The sequence below is a fragment of the Hemiscyllium ocellatum genome, chromosome 10, assembly GCF_020745735.1.
Source record: "Hemiscyllium ocellatum isolate sHemOce1 chromosome 10, sHemOce1.pat.X.cur, whole genome shotgun sequence".
Lineage (NCBI taxonomy): Eukaryota > Metazoa > Chordata > Chondrichthyes > Orectolobiformes > Hemiscylliidae > Hemiscyllium > Hemiscyllium ocellatum.
Genome location: NC_083410.1, coordinates 23122946 through 23143211, shown reverse-complemented (window position 1 = coordinate 23143211; position 20266 = coordinate 23122946). Strand labels below are relative to the sequence as shown.

The 20266-nt window shown below is 41.6% G+C and overlaps 1 protein-coding gene across 1 annotated transcript in view; it reads left to right on the top strand.

Moving 5' to 3' along the window:
- LOC132819689 (alpha-actinin-2-like) overlaps positions 1 to 20266 on the top strand; it is a 109153-nt gene that overhangs the window by 50889 nt on the left and 37998 nt on the right. The window contains exons 3-7 of the mRNA XM_060831347.1: positions 718 to 837; positions 1555 to 1641; positions 12745 to 12832; positions 14788 to 14866; positions 17842 to 17923. Coding sequence (XP_060687330.1) covers positions 718 to 837; positions 1555 to 1641; positions 12745 to 12832; positions 14788 to 14866; positions 17842 to 17923 — 456 coding nt within the window. The remainder of the gene's footprint in view (positions 1 to 717; positions 838 to 1554; positions 1642 to 12744; positions 12833 to 14787; positions 14867 to 17841; positions 17924 to 20266) is intronic.

Sequence of the window (20266 nt, the reverse complement as noted above, 5' to 3'; positions counted from 1 at the left end):
CCCAACATCCAATATTGCTCTAACTTCAACACTCCAGGACAAAACCCATCTGGTCCATTGGATTTATCTATCTTTAATCCGGTTAACTTTTCCAGTATTATCTTTTTTCTAATACCAGTTCCTTAGTTTCACAGCTCCTTTGGCTACCTGGTATTTCTGAAAGATTTCTGTCTTTTATGAAGATGGATGCAAAGTTACTTTGAATCTCTTTAGAATCTCTACCGTTTCCTAACTGTATTGGGTCTCCATTTATCCTAACTCACCTTTACCTTTACCTTTTCCTTTTCCTAAAGAAGTTCTTACAGTCCTCGCTCATTTGCTAGTCATATTCTCTTTCTGAAACAATTTCTTTGTCATCCTTTGAGTTCAATATTGGGAACTATATTGGGTTTGCTTTTATTTTCCTGGTATCCCAATAAGCCACTTCCTTTTATCTAATGTAACCTTTAACTTCTTTAATTGAACATGGGTGTTTGTGCATTAGGGGAATGTATATACTAGCAAAGGCATCTGGATGGGTATATGAATAGGAAGGGTTTAGCCTTTGCCCTGTCTACTGTTCAAATGCACTTCCCTAATCCATTATTGTCAAACTGCTTCTCAGAGTTTCCATTCTTCAGATATTACACTCGCTATTTTCAGAATAAACCGTATTATGTTCAAATTTTAATATATTATGATTGAATTGTTTTTAAATACATTTCTTTCTCTGTCAAGGTGAGCGACTTCCAAAGCCAGATCAAGGCAAGATGCGATTCCATAAAATTGCAAATGTTAACAAAGCATTGGATTACATTTCCAGCAAAGGAGTAAAGCTTGTATCAATTGGTGCTGAAGGTAATATGGTCTGAAATGTTTGTGTTGTGAAATAGTAAGAGACTGCTGCAGGCTGATCATGAAATTATTTTTAACCTTCTGTCCATAAAAGAAAATACACCAGTCTCTGCTGCATTTCATTCATCACCAACTCCAGGATTTAATCTCTTCTGTTCCAAAACAAACCTGCTAGTTGGTTCAAAGTAGGAGCCAATTTCCTGTCGTTATTGACAATAAGTTCAGTCATTTGGGCATCTATATCTCACAACAACATGTAAATGTCCAAAGGCACATTTTGCTTGGGCCTCAGACTGGCTGGATGTCAGTGTGCAGTGCCATTAATTTAACTTGCCATTTATTTTGGGTGCAATTTGAATTTCTCAACGAACACCTCCTATTTGCCTACACAAGACTCAGTTTAAAAAAAACCAAGCTAGCAGTTTGATTTTAGCAGCTCCAGAAAGTCTTGTAATGCTGAGTTTGACATTGACTTTTATTCAATATTTGTTTCTTAGTTTTAAACCCTAGTATTCAGAATAAGAGTGAGGATGCTGTCTAGTCTTGCCATTCATACTGGAACAGTTGTGATCTTTAACAGTCTGGGTGAAGGTCAATTGCTGTTTAATTCCAGGCATTTTTATGACATGATGATTTTTTAGTTCTAAAGGAATTACATTTATGTGAAGCTTGGATATTGCAATAACACTTCTCAACTCTTTTATATTTCTTCTATTGTAGAAATAGTGGATGGGAATGTGAAGATGACTTTAGGTATGATTTGGACAATCATCCTCCGTTTTGCAATTCATGACATATCTGTGGAGGGTAAGTGAAATGAGTTTCTCAGTTCAATCCACTGCAACTCATTCAACAAAGGCTTAGACTGTGATTAAAACATCAGGTGTACAATCACATTAACCAGATTTCTAAGTTCTTGTGAAACTCGCAGAGATAGTATATGTCTCTGCGATAGTGTCAAACAATAGGTATCGTATCCAGTTGTCTGTTATTGCCATAAGTGAATGTGAGGTCCTACATATGCAGCGAGTTTTGCACCACCACTCAAAATGAATTTCTGTCTTCCTCCACCACCCCCTCTCCCCCCCCCCCCCCCCCCCCCCCCACCTCACACAATAGTTACATATGAATTTCAGCAACATCTATTGTTATTGTGTTGATCAGATTTTCACATGGGCAACTTCTAGTACTTATCATGTGACTTCCCTATTTGCTTGGTAGAACTTTTGGTTGTGCTGGGCTGTAAAACCAGTGCTAATAGAATAGCTGCCCTCTATACACCCTGCCTGATATTTCCTTTTCATTGGCTTCATGTATATAAGGACTTCTAAGCTGTTGGCTTCTTCCAAACTAGTCTGGGGATGAATCTTTGTCATAAAAATCTGAATTTATGACCCAGAACATTTCAGAAAAGCAAGTGGGCCAGCAAACAGGCACTAAGATTTGAAGGGAAAGATCAGGAGATGCCTGAAATAAGGTTGAAAATATAGATCTTAAAATTGCTTTCTGTAGAGGAATAAAAGATAAGGATGTGAGGAATGATGTATATTCAGGTAGCCCTCTGGAAGAGACGTGTTCTTTTTTAAAAAAAAATTGACTTGTCTGTTTATTGTAACTGACTTTCACACCATTTGGGTTGGCATAAGTGACAAAACAGCCTACAGACGGGAGGTGGAAGACCTGGAAAAATGGTGTACTGAGAACAACCTAGCTCTCAACTGTTGGCAAAACCAAGGAACTCATTACTAACTTTTGGCGGAATGTTATTCCTGCCCCCTCTACACATTAACAGCACAAGAGGTGGAACGAGTGGACAGTGTCAAGCTCTTGGGAGTGGTCATCCACAACAAGCTTACTTGGACTCTTCATGTGACACACAGGCCCAACAACGTCTCCTCTTCCTCAGGCAGCTGAGGAAATTTGGCATGACCGCAAATACCCTTGCCAACTTTTATAGGTGCACCACGGAGAGCATTCTGTCTGGATGTATCACTACCTGGTATGGTAACTGTACCATCCAAGATTGGAGACTGCTACAGACAGTTGCAAACTCTGCTTGGACAATCAAAGGCCAACCTCCCATCGATAGAATCCATCTACCAGGCACGCTGTCAAGGAAAGGCCGCCAGCATTCTCAAAGATCGATCCCACCCTGGCAATGTTTTTCTACAACCTCTACCATCAGGGAGAAGGTACAGATTCAGCCAGATTCGTAACAGTTTATACTTTATTGTTGTTAGAATACTGAATGGACACTCAAACTCTTAACATTCACCTGTATCTGTGATTTTGTTTTTGCTGCTGTTTACCTATTATTTACTTATCTATGCTACTTCACTCTGTGATCTGCCTGTGTTGCTCGCAAGACCAAGCTTTTCACTGTGCTTCAATACACGTGACAATAAATTCAATTCAATTCAAGTGATTTGCAGACTACATCAGTGGTGCCATGGATGCCAAATTTTGCACCTCACTAGTCTATTACTACCAGGTTCAAACTGACCACAACTGGAATTTGGTCTGCGATGTTTTAAAAGAAAGAAGCCACATGATAAATACTAGAGGATGGCCAAGTGTAACTCTGAGCAACACAATAACAATGCATGTTGCTGAAATGCATATGTAACTATTGGTGGAGTCAGGAGGTGATAGAAATTCATTTTGAGTGGTGGTGCAAAACTGGCAGCATTGGAACTGTCACCAATTATATGTCTGACTTCATTCAGTTCTATCAATAACAGACAATTGATATAAAACCATTCATTTGACACTAGTGCCTGATTTTAAAATCAGGAAAACTGTCACACAGGACATTTTTGACCTGAGGAGAGAATTTTCCAAATGCCTAGTAATTTGTGCCAAGTATTTCTTGCCTGATGGAAGGAAGTTTTGGGACAATGTGAGGTGATACCTGTGTCTCAGTCAAAAGCTCCAAGTTAAAGTTCCAGCCGAGAGTGTGACAGCTAAGAAAGCTGAGTTCATAATGAATCAAAGCAGGTTGTGATATCTACTTGTAAATGTTTCCAAGATATGCTGATGACAAGTGGTAACAGCAATTGGAGACATTTCTGCCCTGCCATGTAACAAAATCTTTAATTTATTTCTATCATCATCATCCACAGCTCCAAGCTACAATATGTCTGTAAATGCTGTAGCAACTTAGACTTTTTTGTAGGGCCAGTTGGCCAGACAGCTGGTGTGGATCAGATTGGTGCTGACAGCACTGGCTCAATTCAGATTCTGGCTGATATTTATTCAGGACCTTGCTATATACGAAGTGGAGGTGATATATAAAAAGATAAGCAGCAGGTTAGCATGTGTGCAAGAGGGTTTAAGTTCAAGGCAGACTATGAAAGAAGCAAAAAGGAAGGATAACTCAGGAGATGTTTGTGAACCATGACTCTGAGAAAGCTAGCATAAAGGCACTTGACCTGAATGCTTGTAACATTCATAACAAGGTTGATGTGTTAATGGCACAAATCATCATTGCGAACGAATATGATTTGGTAGCCATTGTGGAGAGATGGTTAGAGAATGGTCATGACTGGGAGTAAATTATCCAGGGATACCAGACAGGAATGTAAGGGAGATGGTGTAGCTTTTGATATTCAAAGACAACATCAGGATAGTGCAGAGAGATGTAGGATCTATGGAGAATGAGGTTGAATCCATTTGGGTGGAAATTAGGAATTCTAAGAAGAAAAAAGTCACTGAGGCGCGTAGTCTATAGGCCACCAAATAATAACATCACATTGGGGCAGGTAATAAACCAAAGAAGTAACTAATGCCTATAAAAATGGTACTGCTATTGTCATGGGGAATTTTAATGTCCATGTAGATTGGTCAAACCAGCTCAGTCAGGGTAGCCTTAAGGAGGAGTTTGTTGGGTACAATTCCAAAAAGGTGATCATCCTCTTCTTATTTCTCAGAACCACCCAAATAACTTCCCTGGATGTATTTCCAGGAATATCCTCCCTCAGCACAGCTGTGAGGCTATCCCTTATCAAAAACGCCACTCCCCCTCCTCTCTCACCTCCCTTTCTATCCTTCCTGTAGCATTTGTATCCTGGAATGTTAAAATGCTAGTCCTGCCCATCTCTGATCTGAAAATGTATTGCTGGAAAAGCGCAGCAGGTCAGGCAGCATCCAAGGAGTAGGAGAGTTGACATTTCGGGCATGAGCCCTTCAGGAAGGTGAGGGTGATAGGCCAGAGTGGGGGTGGGGGTGGAGAGGTCAGGAAGAATTTTGCAGGTTAGGAAGGCGGTGCTGAGTTCGAGGGAATTGACTGAGACAAGGAGGGGGGAGGGGAAATGAGGAAACTGGAGAAATCTAGGTTCGTCCCTTGTGGTTGGGGGGTTCCGAGGTGGAAGATGAGGTGCTCTTCCTCCAGCCGTCGTGTTGCTATAGTCTGGCAATGGAGGAGTCCAAGGACCTGCATGTCCTTGGTGGAGTGGGAGGGGGAGTTGAAGTGTTGAGCCACGGGGTGGTTGGGTTGGTTGGTCTAGGTGTCCCAGAGATGCCGCAGCTACACTGGCATCACCCCCCACCTTTTCCTCCGCTTGCAGCTACACTGGCACCACCCCCCACCTTTTCCTCCGCTCACAGCTACAATGGCACCACCCCCACCCTTTCCTCCGCTACATTGATGACCGTATTGGCGCTGCCTCGTGCCCCCACGAGGAGGTTGAACAGTTCATCCGCTTTACCAACACCTTCCACCCCGACCTCAAATTTACCTGGACCGCCTCCGACTCCTCCCTCCCCTTCCTAGACCTTTCCATTTCTATCTCGGGCGACCGAATCGACACAGACATTTACTACAAACCGACCGACTCCCACAGCTACCTAGACTACACCTCCTCCCACCCTGCCCCCTGTAAAAACACCATCCCATACTCCCAATTCCTTCGTCTCCGCCGCATCTGCTCCCAGGAGGACCAGTTCCAATACCGTACAACACAAATGGCCTCCTCCTTCAAAGACCGCAATTTCCCCCCAGACATGATTGACGATGCCCTCCACCGCATCTACTCCACTTCCCGCTCCTCTACCCTTGAGCCCCACACCTCCAATCGCCACCAGGACAGAACCCCACTGGTCCTCACCTACCACCCCACCAACTTCCCCACACATCGTATCATCTGTCGTCATTTCCACCACCTCCAAACGGACACCACCAGAGATATATTTCCCTCCCCTCTCCTATCAGCATTCCGAAAAGACCACTCCCTCCGTGACTCCCTTGTCAGGTGCACAACCCCCACCAACCAACCTCCACTCCCGGCACCTTCCCCTGCAACCGCAAGAAATGCAAAACTTGCGCCCGCACCTCCCCCCTTACTTCCCTCCAACGCTCCAAGGGATCCTTCCATATCCGCCACAAATTCACCTGCACCTCCACACACATGATTTACTGCATCCGCTGCACCCGATGTGGCCTCCTCTATATTGGGGAGACAGGCTGCCTACTTGTGGAACATTTCAGGGAACACCTCTGGGACACACAGACCAACCAACCCAACCATCCCGTGGCTCAACACTTCAACTCCCCCTCCCACACTACCAAGGACATGCAGGTCCTTGGACTCTTCCATCGCCAGACCATAGCAACACGACGGCTGGAGGAAGAGTGCCTCATCTTCCGCCTAGGAACCCTCCAACCACAAGGGATGAATCTAGATTTCTCCAGTTTCCTCATTTCCCCTCCCCCCACCTTGTCTCAGTCAAATCCCTCAAACTCCGCATCGCCTTCCTAACCTGCAATCTTCTTCCTGACCTCTGCCCCTACCCCCAGTCTGGCCTATCACCCTCACCTTAACCTCTTTCCACCTATCACATTTCCAACGCTCGTCCCTACCTTTTATTTTAGCCTGCTGGACACACTTTCCTCATACCTGAAGAAGGGCTCATGCCTGAAACGTCGACTCTCCTGCTCCTTGGATGCTGCCTGACCTGCGCTTTTCCAGCAACTCATTTTCAGCTCTGATCTCCAGCATCTGCGGTCCTCACTTTCTCCTGCCCATCCCTGAGCCATGTTTCTGTAAATGCTATGATATCCCAGTCCCATGTTCCTAACCATGCCCTGAGTTCATCTGCCTTCCCTGTTAGGCTCCTTGAGTTGAAATAAACGCAGTTTAAATTATTAGTCCTACACCCCCCCCCCCCCCCCCCCCCCCCCCCCCCAAACTTACAATTGTTCTCTTAGAACCCGATGCAACTCTCTTGCATCAGAGCCAGTCTCAATACCAGGAACGTGGCTGTTTGTGGTACATTCCTCTGAGAATCCATCACCCCCTACATTTTCCAAAACAGCATACTTGTTTGAAATGAGTATAGCCACAGAAGACTCCTGCACTAGCTGCCAACCTCTTACCTTTCCTGGAGTTAACCCATCTATGTGACTGTATCTGAGACTCCCCCACCCCTTCCTATAACTGCCATCCATCACATACTGTTGCTGTTGCGAATTCCTCGTTGCTTCTAACTGTCTCTCTAACTGATCCATTTGATCTGACAAGATTCACAACCAACAGCATTTATTGCAGATATAATCCGCAGTAACCCTTAAACTCTCTTTAAACTCCCACATCTGACAAGAAGCACATAACACTTTACTAAAGGCCATTTTTGCTCCTCCACAATCTACAGACCCAGAAAATAACACCGTCTTATTCCTCTACAAAACACTGCCCCAGGTAAAGACCCCCTAATAGTCAGAGGGAAATTGAGAAACAAACTTGTAAGGAGATCTCAGTTATCTGTAAGAATAATAGGGTGGTTATGGTAGGGGATTTTAACTTTCCAAACATAGACTGGGAGTGCCATTGTGTTCAGGACTTAGATGGAGAGGAATTTAAGTGTGTACAAGAAAATTTTCTGATTCAGTATGTGGATGTATCTACTAGAGAAGGTGCAAACCTTGACCTACTCTTGGGAAATAAGGTAGGGCAGGTGACTGAGGTGCGGGGGAGCACTTTGAGGCCAGTGACCATAATTCTAATAGATTTAAAATAGTGATGGAAAAGGATAGACCAGATCTAAAAGTTGAAGTTCTAAATTGGAGAAAGGCCAATTTTGACAGTATTAGGCAAGAACTTTCAAAACTGATTGGGGGCAGATGTTTGCAGGTAAAGGGATGGCTGGAAAATGGGAAGCCTTCAACAATGAGAGAACAAGAATCCAGAGAAGGTATGTTCCTGTCAGAGTGAAAGGGAGGCTGGTAGGTGTAGGGAATGCTAGATGACTAACAAAATTGAGGGTTTGATTGCGAAAAAGGAGGAGGCATACGTAAGGCATAGACAGGATAGATCGAGTGAATCCTTAGAGTATAAAGGCAGTAGGAGTATACTTAAGAGGGAAATCAGGAGGGCAAAAAGGGGACGTGAGGTAGCTTTGGCAAATAGAATTAAGGAGAATTCAAAGGGGTTTTACAAAAACATTAAGGACAAAAGGGTAACTAGGGAGAGAATAGGGCCCCTCAAAGATCAGCAAGGTGGCCTTTGTGAAGCCACAGAAAATGGGGGAGATGCTAAACGAATAGATTGCATCAGCATTTACTGTGGAAAAGGATATGGAAGATATAGACTGTCGGGAAATAGATGGTGACACCTTGGAAAATGTCCATATTACAGAGGAGGAAGTGCTGGATGTCTTGAAACGCATAAAGGTGGATAAATCCCCAGGACCTGATCAGGTGTACCCAAGAACTCCGTGGAAAGCTAGAGAAGTGTTTGCTGGGCCACTTGCTGAGATATTTGTATCGTCGATAGTCACAGATGACTATTGAAGACTGAGGTTGGCTAACGTGGTGCCACTGTTTGAGGAGAGGTAAGGACAAGCCAGGGAACTATAGACCAGTGAGCCTGATGTCAGTGGTGGGCAAGTTGTTGGAGGGAATCCTGAGGGACAGGATGTGCATGTATTTGGAAATGCAAGGACTGATTAGGGATAGTCAACATGGCATTGTGCGTGGGAAATCAAGTCTCATGAACTTTATTGAGTTTTTTGAGGAAGTAACAAAGAAGATTGAGGGCAGAGTGGTAGATGTGATCTCCATTGACTTCAGTAAGGCATTTGACAAGGTTCCCCATAGGAGACTGGTGAGCAGGTTAGATCTCTCAGAATACAGGGAGAACTAACCATTTGGATACAAAACTGGCTCAAAGGTAGAAGACAGAGGGTGGTGGTGGAGGGTTGTTTTTCAGACTGGAGGCCTGTGACCAGTGGAGTGCCACAAGGATCTGTACTAGGTCCTCTACCTTTTGTCATATATATAAATGATTTGGATGTGAGCATAAGAGGTACAGTTAGTAAGTTTGCAGATGACACCAAAATTGGAGGTGTAGTGGACAGTGAAGAGGGTTACCTCAGATTACAACAGAATCTTCACCAGATGGGCCAATGGGCTGAGAAGTGGCAGATGGAGTTTAATTCCGATAAATGAGAGGTGCTGCATTTTGGGAAAGCAAATCTTAGCAGGACTTGTACACTTTATGGTAAGGTCCTAGAGAGTGTTGCTGAACAAAGAGACCTTGGAGTGCAGGTCCATAGCTCCTTGAAAGTGGAGTCGCAGGTAGATAGGATAGTGAAGAAGGCATTTGGTATGCTTTCCTTTATTGGTCAGAGTATTGAATACAGGAGTTGGGAGGTCATGTTGCAGTTGTACAGAACATTAGTTAGGCCGCTTTTGGAATATTGCATGCAATCCTGGTCTTCCTATCAGAAAGATGTCGTGAAACTTGAAAGTGTTCAGAAAAGATGTACAAGGATGTTGTCAGGGTTGAAGGATTTGAGCTATAGGGAGAGGCTGAACAGGCTGGGGCTGTTTTCCCTGGAGCGTCAGAGGCTGAGGGGTGACCTTATAGAGGTTTACAAAATTGTGAGGGGCATGGATAGGGTAAATAGACCAAGTCTTTTCCCTGGGATCGGGGAGTCCAGAATTAGAGGGCATAGATTTATGGTGAGAGGGGAAAGATATAAAAGAGACCTAAGGGGAAGCTTTTTCACACAGAGGGTGGTACCTGTATGGAATGAGCTGTCAGAGGAAGTGGTCGAGGCTGGTACAATTGCAACTTTTAAAAAGCATTTGGATGGTTATATAAATAGGAAGAGTTCGGAGGAATATGGGTTGGGTGTTGGCAGATAGGACTAGATTGGGTTGAGATATCTGGGTTGGGTTGGATGGGTTGGACTGAAGGATCTGTTTCCATGCTGTACATCTCTATGACTCTACGAGTGTATTTGTGATAGTTTTCTTGAACAGTATGTAATGGAACAAATGAAGGAGCAAGCTATCCTAGATCTGGTCCTGTGTAATGAGGCAGGAATAATTAATGACCTCATAGTTCAGGATTCTCTTGGAAGGAGTGATCATAGTATGGTTGAATTTAGAATATACATGTAGAGTGTGAAGGTAAAATCCAATACCAGGGCCATGTGATTAAACAAGGGGACAGTTGATGAGCAGTGGAGGACTTTCAAAGAAATTTTTCGAAGTGCTCAGCAAAAGTATATTCCAGTGAAGAAGGACTGTAAAAAGAGAGGTAATCTGCCATCGGTGTCTAAAGAAATAAGGGAAGCTATCAAATTGAAAGAGAAGGCATACAAAGTGACCAAAAACAGTAGGAATCCAGAAGATTGAGAAAACTTTAAAAGTCAACAGAAAGCCACAAAAAGAGCTATAAAGAAAAGAAAGATAGCACATAAGAAAAAATTAGCACAGACTGTAAAGACAGGTAGCAAATGTTTCTATGAATAAAATGAAAAAAGAGTGGCTAATGTAAACATTCGTCCTTTAGAGGATGAGAAGGGGCATTTAGTTATGGGATATGATGAAATGGCCAAGGCATTGACAGATATTTTGTATTGGTCTTCACAGTAGAGCATACTAATAATATGCCAGTAAGTGACAGACAGACAAAGGTAGTTGAGGACCTGGAAACAATCATTATCAGGGAAGAGGTAGTGTTGGGCAAACTAATGGAATGAAGGATAGATAAGTCTCCTAGCCCTGATGGAATGCATCCCAGGGAGATGCTGGCAGATATAGCAAATGCACTGGCAGTAATTTTCCGAAATTCACTGGACACTGGCAGTCCTAGCAGATTGGTAACACATTTGCTGTTTACCACTGTTTGAAAAGGGAGGTAGACAAAAGATGGGGAATTCTAGACCAGTTAGCTTAACCTCTGTAGTGGGGAAGATGGTTGAGTCCATTATCAAGGAAGAAATAGCAGGGCATCTCGAAAGAAATTGTCCAATTGGATAGACGCAGCATGGATTCATGAAGGGTATGTCATGCTTGACAAATCTTTTGGAATTCTATGAAGACATTTTGAGCAAGGTGGACAGCAGGGACCAAATGGATGTGGTGTACCTAGATTTCCAGAAGGCCTTTGACAAGGTGCTGCACAAGAACTGCTGCATAAGCTAAAGAATCATGGCATTATGGGTAGAGTATCAGCATGGATAGAGGATTGGTTGACTGACGAGAAGCAAAGGGTGGGGATAAATGAGTGCTATTCTGGCTGGCAATCAGTGACTTGTGGTGTGCCTCGGATCAGTGTTGGGTCTGCAATTTACATTTTATACAGATGACTTGGAGTTGCAGACCATGGGTATGATATCAAAATTTGCAGATGACACGAAGATGAGTGGCAGAGTAAAGTGGGCAGAGGACTGTGAAACTTTGCAGAGGAACATAGATGCATTGAGTGGGCAAAGGTCTGGCAGATGGGATACAATGTTAATAAATATGAAGTCATACATTTTGGAAGGAGTAACAGTAAAAAAGGTTACTCGAATGGTAAGAAGTTGCAGCATGCTGCTATGCAGAGGGACCTGGGTGTCTTTGTGCATGAATCACAGAAGGTAGGTCTGCAGGTATAACAAGTAATTAGGAAGGCAAAAAGAACTTTTTCCTTCATTGCTAAAGAGGTTGAATTTAAAAGCAGAGAGGTAATGTTGTTGCAGCTGTACAAGGTACTGGTGAGGCCACACGTTGTGTACCGCATGCAGTTTTAGTCTCCTTACTTGAGATAGGATATACTGGCACTGGAGGGGTGCAGAGGAGGTTCACTTGGTTGATTCCGGAGTTAAGGGAGTTTCCTTATGAGGAGAGACTGAGTCGACTGGGATTATATTCCTTTGAATTCAGAAGAATGAAGGGAGATCTTATAGAAAGATTTTAAAATTATTAAGGGAATAGATAAAATAGAAGGAGATTGGATGTTTTCACTGGCAAGTGAAGCTAGGACAAAAGGGTATAGCCTCAATCTTAAAGGGTGAAGATTTAGGACTGAATTGAGAAGAAATCTCTTCACCCAGGGGGTTGTTAATCTAAGGAACTCCTTACCCAGGGAAGTAGTTAACGCTACTTCAGTAAACACTTTTAAAGCTAAGGTAGATTTTTTTTATTGAAAAATAAAGGAATTAAGGGATATGGTGAAAATGCAGGTAATTGGAGCTGAGTCCACAAAAAGATTAGCCACAATCTTATTGAATGGCGGAGCAGGCTCGAAGGGCCGGATGGCCTACTGCTGCTCCTAGTTCTTATGAGGTATTGGCACTGAGTCAGACATAGCTTCTGGCAGAGTACTAAGAATTTTAAAATGAAACAAAGAACTGCAGATGCTGCAAATCAGAAATTGCTAGAGAAACTCAGCAGGTCTGCCAGTGTCTGTTGAGAGAAGGCAGTCTTAATGTTCCAGTCCCAAAGGACGATCACTGGACTCTGCATTCTCTCCACAGATGCTGTCACGCAGCTGAGTTTCTCCAGCAATTTCCATTTTTGTAAATGAAGAACTTTTGCCTTGTTGATTTTATGTATCTAACTAAATTTTTTCTCATCTGATGGTAATCACTGTTAGTACACACTTGAAACAGTGATTTTTCTTTTCTCTTCCCTTGCAGAAACCTCCGCTAAAGAAGGTTTGCTGCTGTGGTGCCAGAGAAAGACTGCTCCCTATAAGAATGTAAACGTGCAGAACTTCCATACAAGGCAAGTTCAGGGGATTTATATGCAATTATAAGATGAATGTGCTAAATTTATTGTGGTGTGTGCTAGAGGTATGCATATAGAATTGTGAGCTGACCATTAGTAATGTTAGGCCCATTATCTTAGACTGGAGGACTGCAGTTTTCTCATTCTCCTGGACACCATGAATTTGGAGATAGTAGAATGGCTGCTTAATTTTTCATTTTTTTTATTGTAAACACCGATTACATTATCTTTTACTGTAAGGGGAATTGAATACCAAAGTAGGGAGGTTATGCTTCAGTTTACAGGGCACTGGTGGGACCCCATTTGAAGTACTGTGCACAACATTGGTCACCTTATTTAAGGAAGGATGTAAATGCATTGGAAGTAGTTCAGAGAAGGTTTACCAGATTAATGGAATAAGTGAGTTGTATTATGAGGAATGGCTGCACAGGCTCGGCTTGTATTTGTTTGAAGTTAGAAAAGTAAGAGATAACTTGATTGGAAATAAAAGATCTTGAGACGTCTTAATAGGGTACAAGTAGAGAGAATGTTTTCTTTTATGGGGAGGATCTATAACTCAGAATTGCCATTTAAAAATAAGAACTTGCTGATTTAATACAAGATGAGGCAAACTTTTCTCTCCGATGGAATGGAGTCCTTGGAACTCTCTCTTTTTGTATTGGCTTTGGAAGCAGAGTCTACAATAAGTTTAAGGCAGAGGTAGATCAATTATTGGTAAGGAAGGGGGTGAAAAGTTCAGGGCATGTGCAAGGACAGATTTGAGATTACAATCTGTTTATCTATGATCTTGCTGAGCAGACTTAAGGGGCAAAATGGCCTATTCCTGATTCTTAGTCAGATGTAATTTCAATCTTACTTTGCTTCAATATAGCTAAAGTGCCGCCGTCAGTTAATGAGAGAAATTGCATTTAATTGCTCTAATTGTTGGAATTGTTTAATTGTTAAAAAAACAACTGCAGCTCACTGTTTTGTTAAAGCAATGTCACAATCGAAACGTGATCTGCACAGAAGAATTTGTGGGAATGGAATGGTTGTTCAGCATCAGTGTTTTTCTCCAACCTTATGATTCAAGGATAAATATCTAGCAACTACTAACTATGAACAGTTTTAAATTATTTGACAAAACAACAGTTCAAGGTGAGAGTTTTTCAGGCAGCTAGTTATGATCAGGAATATGCTACCTGAAAGGGTGGCAGAATTTGAAAGTAGTTTTATTTTTAAAAAGGTAATTGTTTAAGTACTTGAAGGGGAAGCATTTGCAGGGGTCTTAACAGATAGCTCTTACATTAAAGTACAATTGGCCAAATGTTGTCATCCTGTGCAATATCATTTTATAATTCTCTGAACAGTAACACATTCAGTCTGCCGTAATTGAATCCACTGGATATTAAATACCAGCATTAACAATTTTGAAGGATTGAGAAGAATTGACAAAATTGCATGCAAATCTTAGAATTATGGGACTGGACTTGATGGAGGTGACACTGTCCCATCTACCAGTACTGCAGCCTGTGGGAGCCCTCTTTTTGGGAAGGCCCACCAGATTAAGTGACACTCAGGCACTTGGCTGGATAGCAGTGGGTCTTCCTCAGGATCAAGGATCCCAGGATGCAATTTCCACATACTGAGAGCAGCTATCTCGTCAGATCAGATATTGGGCCTTTGAATGAGTGGTTCCTCACCACATCTCCCATGACCTCACATGAATTCATGCATGGGTTTTCTTGTCTTGTTCTCTGGCAACTGGGTTTGCCACTGGGTTAATACGATGTATTTGTAATTTCAATGAAGTAATAACAAAGTAACAAGGCACTGTTGTAAAGGATGGTTTACAAATTTAGAAAGATTAGAATGTGCTGACATTTGTGTATCAGGCTCTCAAGCTCAAGTTTGATTAAAATATGGTGTTATAATTTATATTTAAATTGTTGTTTGCTCCTCTCATTGTAAAGCTGGAAAGATGGCCTTGCACTCTGCGCGCTCATCCACAGACATCGTCCTGACCTTATTGACTACTCCAAGCTCCGAAAGGTCTTCTGTCTAATTGACAGCATGTTAATATGCATTATATGCAGCTTGTTTTTATTGCATGATTGTGATTTTTATTGTCCTTCATTAACCAAGGTGGATGGTTTTGCCTACTGTACATAGTCAGCTCAATCTCATTTCCAAAGGTTCCTCAAAGTAAATCTTGAATGCTTTAGCATTTTCACTTGCTTTTAAATTATATATGTCTACTTAATTCTGCGTTCCTGCATAAATCAACTAGTTTAGTGATAAAGTCACCTGTAATGTGACAACAAACAATTAATACTGTCACTTCTGCAGATTTTTCCATTTATCAGTGTCTGTTATTTTTGGGATGTTTGTGATTTTTCCCTTTTTATTTATTTCTGCATAATATGGCAAAGCTAACGGAGCAGATTGCAGTTAATACCTTTTGCAATCAGTTTGTATTTGGGTGAGCTTACCATGAATGTCGCAGTATAGCAGATTGTAGGGATCATAATGATTCCATCTATGTGGGGATTCAGTCCAAGTCCAGACAGACCCTCAGAGTATCCCACCCAGACCCATTCCCCTACTCTCACTCTACATTTCCCATGACGAATGCAACTAATCTACATACCCCTGAACACTACAAGGAGTTTAGCATAGCCAATTCACCTAACCTGCATCTTTGGACTGAAGGAGGAAACCCATGCAGACATGGGAGAATGTGCAAACTCCACACAGTCACCCGAGGCTGGAATTGAACCTGGATCCCTGGCACTGTGAGGCAGCAGTGCCACCCCAAGTGAAAACTGAATTATAATTGCATGCACAAATCAAAAATATTAGACATACATAGCATTCTTGAGGAGAAAAATTGTTTGGAAAAATATTATTTCTGATCAAAAGGTTACATCCAAAACAATAAATCTATTTTTTTAAAGGTGCTAAAGGATCTTTTTAGCACATTCCCAGCATTTTCTGTTTCTGTTTTGTACTTCCAGCTTTTTCAGGTTCTTTTTTTTTAATTAATTTTATAAACTGGGTTATTTGTCATTTATAATCTGTAACACTTGACCATGTTTTTATTTTCATCCTTCGATTTCAGAACAGTCAGATACTAGTAAATTAGTATGGGTTCACAGCAGGAAGTTGATTTTTAACACCCTGTGCTTGTTGAGTATAAGAGCCATTTCACTATTAATGAGCAGATAAGCTTGAATTTATTATCACCAAGAGGCAGACGTATTTTATTCTTGAATCTGAATTTTTAGTTCAAATCATTTTCCAACAAGAGGGACTTTCCATGGATGCCCTGACAGAGCAGTCAGGCCCTGCTTGATCTTAAAAGTCCAGGTGGGGAGACTGAAATTTATTTGCAAGCTTCGAGTGCATACCCCCAAATATAGATAATCCAGTCAATACAATTTATAAAGGAGTCTACAGTCAACTAGATGTATGATTAGGGATTCTGATATGTCTCTCTTACATCAGCAGTGGGCATTTTGGGCTCATGGTGACCAGAGCCTGTTTGTGTTATTGATAGATAAAGTCCAGCAACCTTGACTTGTTTCTTTGTGAATAAATTACAAGGAATTTGTCTGTACTATGAATTAATTATAATTTGAAAGATCATTATTAATGTTGTACTTAAGAAAGAAAATTATTCCAGCTGACTCACTCTCCTGTCTTTTTTCTATACCATGTTGCAAATTGATTGTTTGTCTTTAATCATTTAGTTGTATCAGGCATTGTATTACATCCTTTCTCTTCTCTCTCTCTCTCTCTCTCTCTCTCTCTCTCTCTCTCTCTCTCAATGCATGCATTCTGATGTGTCTTGCCCCATTGTGGCTGGTTTGCTGTTGCCTATGCATGTAGCTGAAAGAATGGATGAGCATTTAATGCCAAGATTACAATGGTGTCAGAAAAGCACAGCAGGTCAGGCAGCATCCGAGGAGCAGGAAACATCGACATTTCAGGCAAAAGCCCTTCAGGAATGAGGCCAGGATGAAGGGCTTTTGCCCGAAACATCAATTTTTCCTGCTCCTCTGATGCTGCCTGACCTGCTGTGCTTTTCCAGCACCACTCTAATCTTGACTCTAATCTGCAGCATCTGCAATACCCACTTCTGCCTAGAGCATTTACTACCCTCAGACCTAAACACAGACCCGACCTGATTGATTATAACATACTGCAAGAGTTATTTAGCATGCACCTGCTTTATAGATTTAAAAAAAACTTTCATGTTGCAAATTGAAAACAAAACTGCTAAGAATGAGGTAGATTTTAACATTGTGCTTCAATACAAAGGTGAACATTGTTATAAGTTACCTCATTCTTAGTGATTTATCATGTGACGATGTAAAAATGGTCACTGTAAATCATCTTCATTTTGCCTCTTCTGCTTTAAATTTTCATTGAAGTCAAAAGGAACAAATTGCCTCATCTACTTCACATTTATAATGAATGTGAAGATGGCAATCAACCGGACACAAGTAAAATCTAATCCCACAAATGCAACATTGCTTACATATCACCATTTAGTATTGTCGTAATTTATTATTGGTTGAGTAATGTTGCCATTAAGAAAACTACGGATTATGATGCACGTATAGCCAAAGTTCATTCATTCTCCATCCCGGTTAATTTCTGCACTTGTTTCTAGTAAGCATCTTTGCAGTTGAAGCAGATTTTTGTTAACTTGCTATTCAGAAGTGGTGTTACTAAGGACAGGGAGTATCTGTTGTAGATATTCACTAACAAGGTATAACACAATTCTAGTGCACATGGGACTCTAACTCCGAGGCACTATGACTGTATATATAGTTCCTTATGTCAGCAGTGTTACTGAAGTAGTTGCCAACTAAAATCACAGTTGTGATTTGTAAATGTTGCACGTAGCTAGCATTATGGCTTTTTTATACTTACTATTCAAGTAGCAAAATTGGAGACATATGACTGAATGCAGGTACTTTAATTCGCTTTCAAAACTCATTTTTGTTTCCTAAATGTAGGATGATGCCCTTTACAACCTGAATCTTGCTTTGGACATTGCAGAAAAAGAACTGGATATTCCCAAGATGCTGGATGCAGAAGGTAAAGAAGTTTTGAAATTCTTCTTGTAATCAGAAAATTGGAGTGAAAATATAAACACTGCCTAAGAAATTGGACTTTTGTTTCCATCTTATTGTGCCCATTTTCTGTTTTGGAAAACTGGTTAGCAATAATTGGAGCGGGTACAGGACCTTATCCACTTGGGATTTTTCTTTGGTCAATTAAGCTAATGAGGCCATTAGCAAGAGTTATGTTTTTCTAAAAAAAAACTTCTGAAAATATTAGTGCGGAAGCTAGAGGAGCAGAGTGTTGTCTTCACCCAATAGTATTTGCAGTTAGCTTCTTTTAACACACTTCACTGAAGCCCGTACACTCCCAGGTGCCGATACTACTTCCCGTACCTCATCTTGCCTTAGAACTGCTGCTGCCACTTGAAGGAGAGAAACTATTTCACCTGGAGATGGAATCACGAAGAGGCTGAGCACAATTTTAGAACTGGAGCTAAGGCTTTTGGAGTGAATGTCAAGAACCATTTGCTGACATCAGGTCCTAATAACTATGGCTATAAGGAGGCCAGTAGCAAATCCTGGAGCCCATGATTTCTGTCTCCACCCCAGCCTGATGTAGAAAGAAATTAAAATCCGGATTGCTCGTTTAACAAAAAGTTGTTAAGAGTAGGTCAAATGGAAATTTCAAAACATATCAAAAGTTTTTTTTTGAATTGGTGTGACAGGGTTGTAGGGCTGGATTTTTGTTTCTATGTACCAATTTGTTTCCCTTCTCTCTTTCTGGACTGCTGTCAATGATACATCTAAGATTTTTATAAAAAGCACTGAAAATATTTAGAATAATTTTATTTTTGTGTCCTGCTGCCTTCAAATGCTGGAGTAATAAAAATAAATGCTCCTTAAAATAGACCCATGCTATTTTTGCTCTTTGTTGCAATAATGCCCCTTGCCCCAAAACATTGTCCAAAAGCTGTTGGTTGATCTCACGTTGTGTAATCCTGTTGTATCTTTTTATATGGATGATACATTGGTTGCTGGAGAGCTTCTATTCTGCTGATATACTTAGTGGGGACAGTAGAAAAATGTCAGCATCCTCGTAACAGCTTGTCTTGTTATGTAGAGTCTTCCTTCTCAATGGTGAGTGTACAACCGAAGCAGTCGGCACTGATCCATGCACAATCCAGCATTATATGAATTATCTGCTTTTATTCGTAGAGTCATAGAGATGTACAGCATAGAAACAAACCCTTTGGTCCAACTCATTCATGCCGACCAGATATCTCAACGCAATCTAGTCGCACCTGCCAGCACCTGGCCCATATCCCTCCAAACTCTTCCTGTTCATATACCCATCGAGATGTCTTTTCAATGTTGCAAGTGTACTAGCCTCCACCACTTCCTTTGGCAGCTCATTCCAAACATGTACCCCTCTGCATGGAAAAAGTTGCCTCTTAGGTCTCTTTTATGTTTCCCCCCCCGCCACCCCCAGGGAAAAGACTTTGCTTATTTATCCTATCCATGTCCCTCATGATTTTATAAACCTCTATCAGGTCACCCCTCAGCCCCCAATGCTTCAGGGAAAACAGCCCTAGTCTATTAAACCTCTCCCTATAGCTGAAATCCTCCAACCCTGGCAACATCCTTGTAAATCTTTTCTGAACCCTCATGTTTCACAACATCCTTCCAATGTGAAGGAGACCAGAATTCACACAATATTCCAACAGTGACCTAACCAATGTCCTGCACAGCAACATGACCTCCTAACTCCTGGATTCCATACCTGACCAATAAAGGAAAGTATACCAAATGTCTTGTTTACCTGAGACTGTACTTTCAAGGAGCTATGAACCTGCACTCCAAGGTCTTTGTTCAGCAACACTCCCTAGGACCTTACCATTAATTGCACAAGTCCTACTAAGATTTGCCTTCCCAAAATGCAGCACCTCGCATTTATCGAAATTAAACTCCATCTGCCACTTCTCAGCCCATTGGCCCATCTGATCAAGATCCCGTTGTAATCGGAGGTAACCTTCGCTGTCCACTACACCTATGTTAGTATTAAGATGGTATTCAATTTATTTCTGGGTGGAAGTGTAGGTGCACATGTGGGTTTCAACTTTCTCAATACAAGATTGTAACAGAACTCAATTTCTCCCCCAGTCCTTTTCAGAAATTAATTTGTTTTCCCAACTTCCACGCAGAAATTGGGTACAAGATAAGTTTCTCATTCTTAACTTAAGTCAATTTTCCTTTCATTAGCTCAAAGTTACTATGAACCTATAGCCACCTCACCTGAGATTCAGCTCAGAGAATCCCTACAGTGTTCAACCCAACAAGTCCACACTGACCCTCCGAAGAGTAAACTACCCAGACCCAT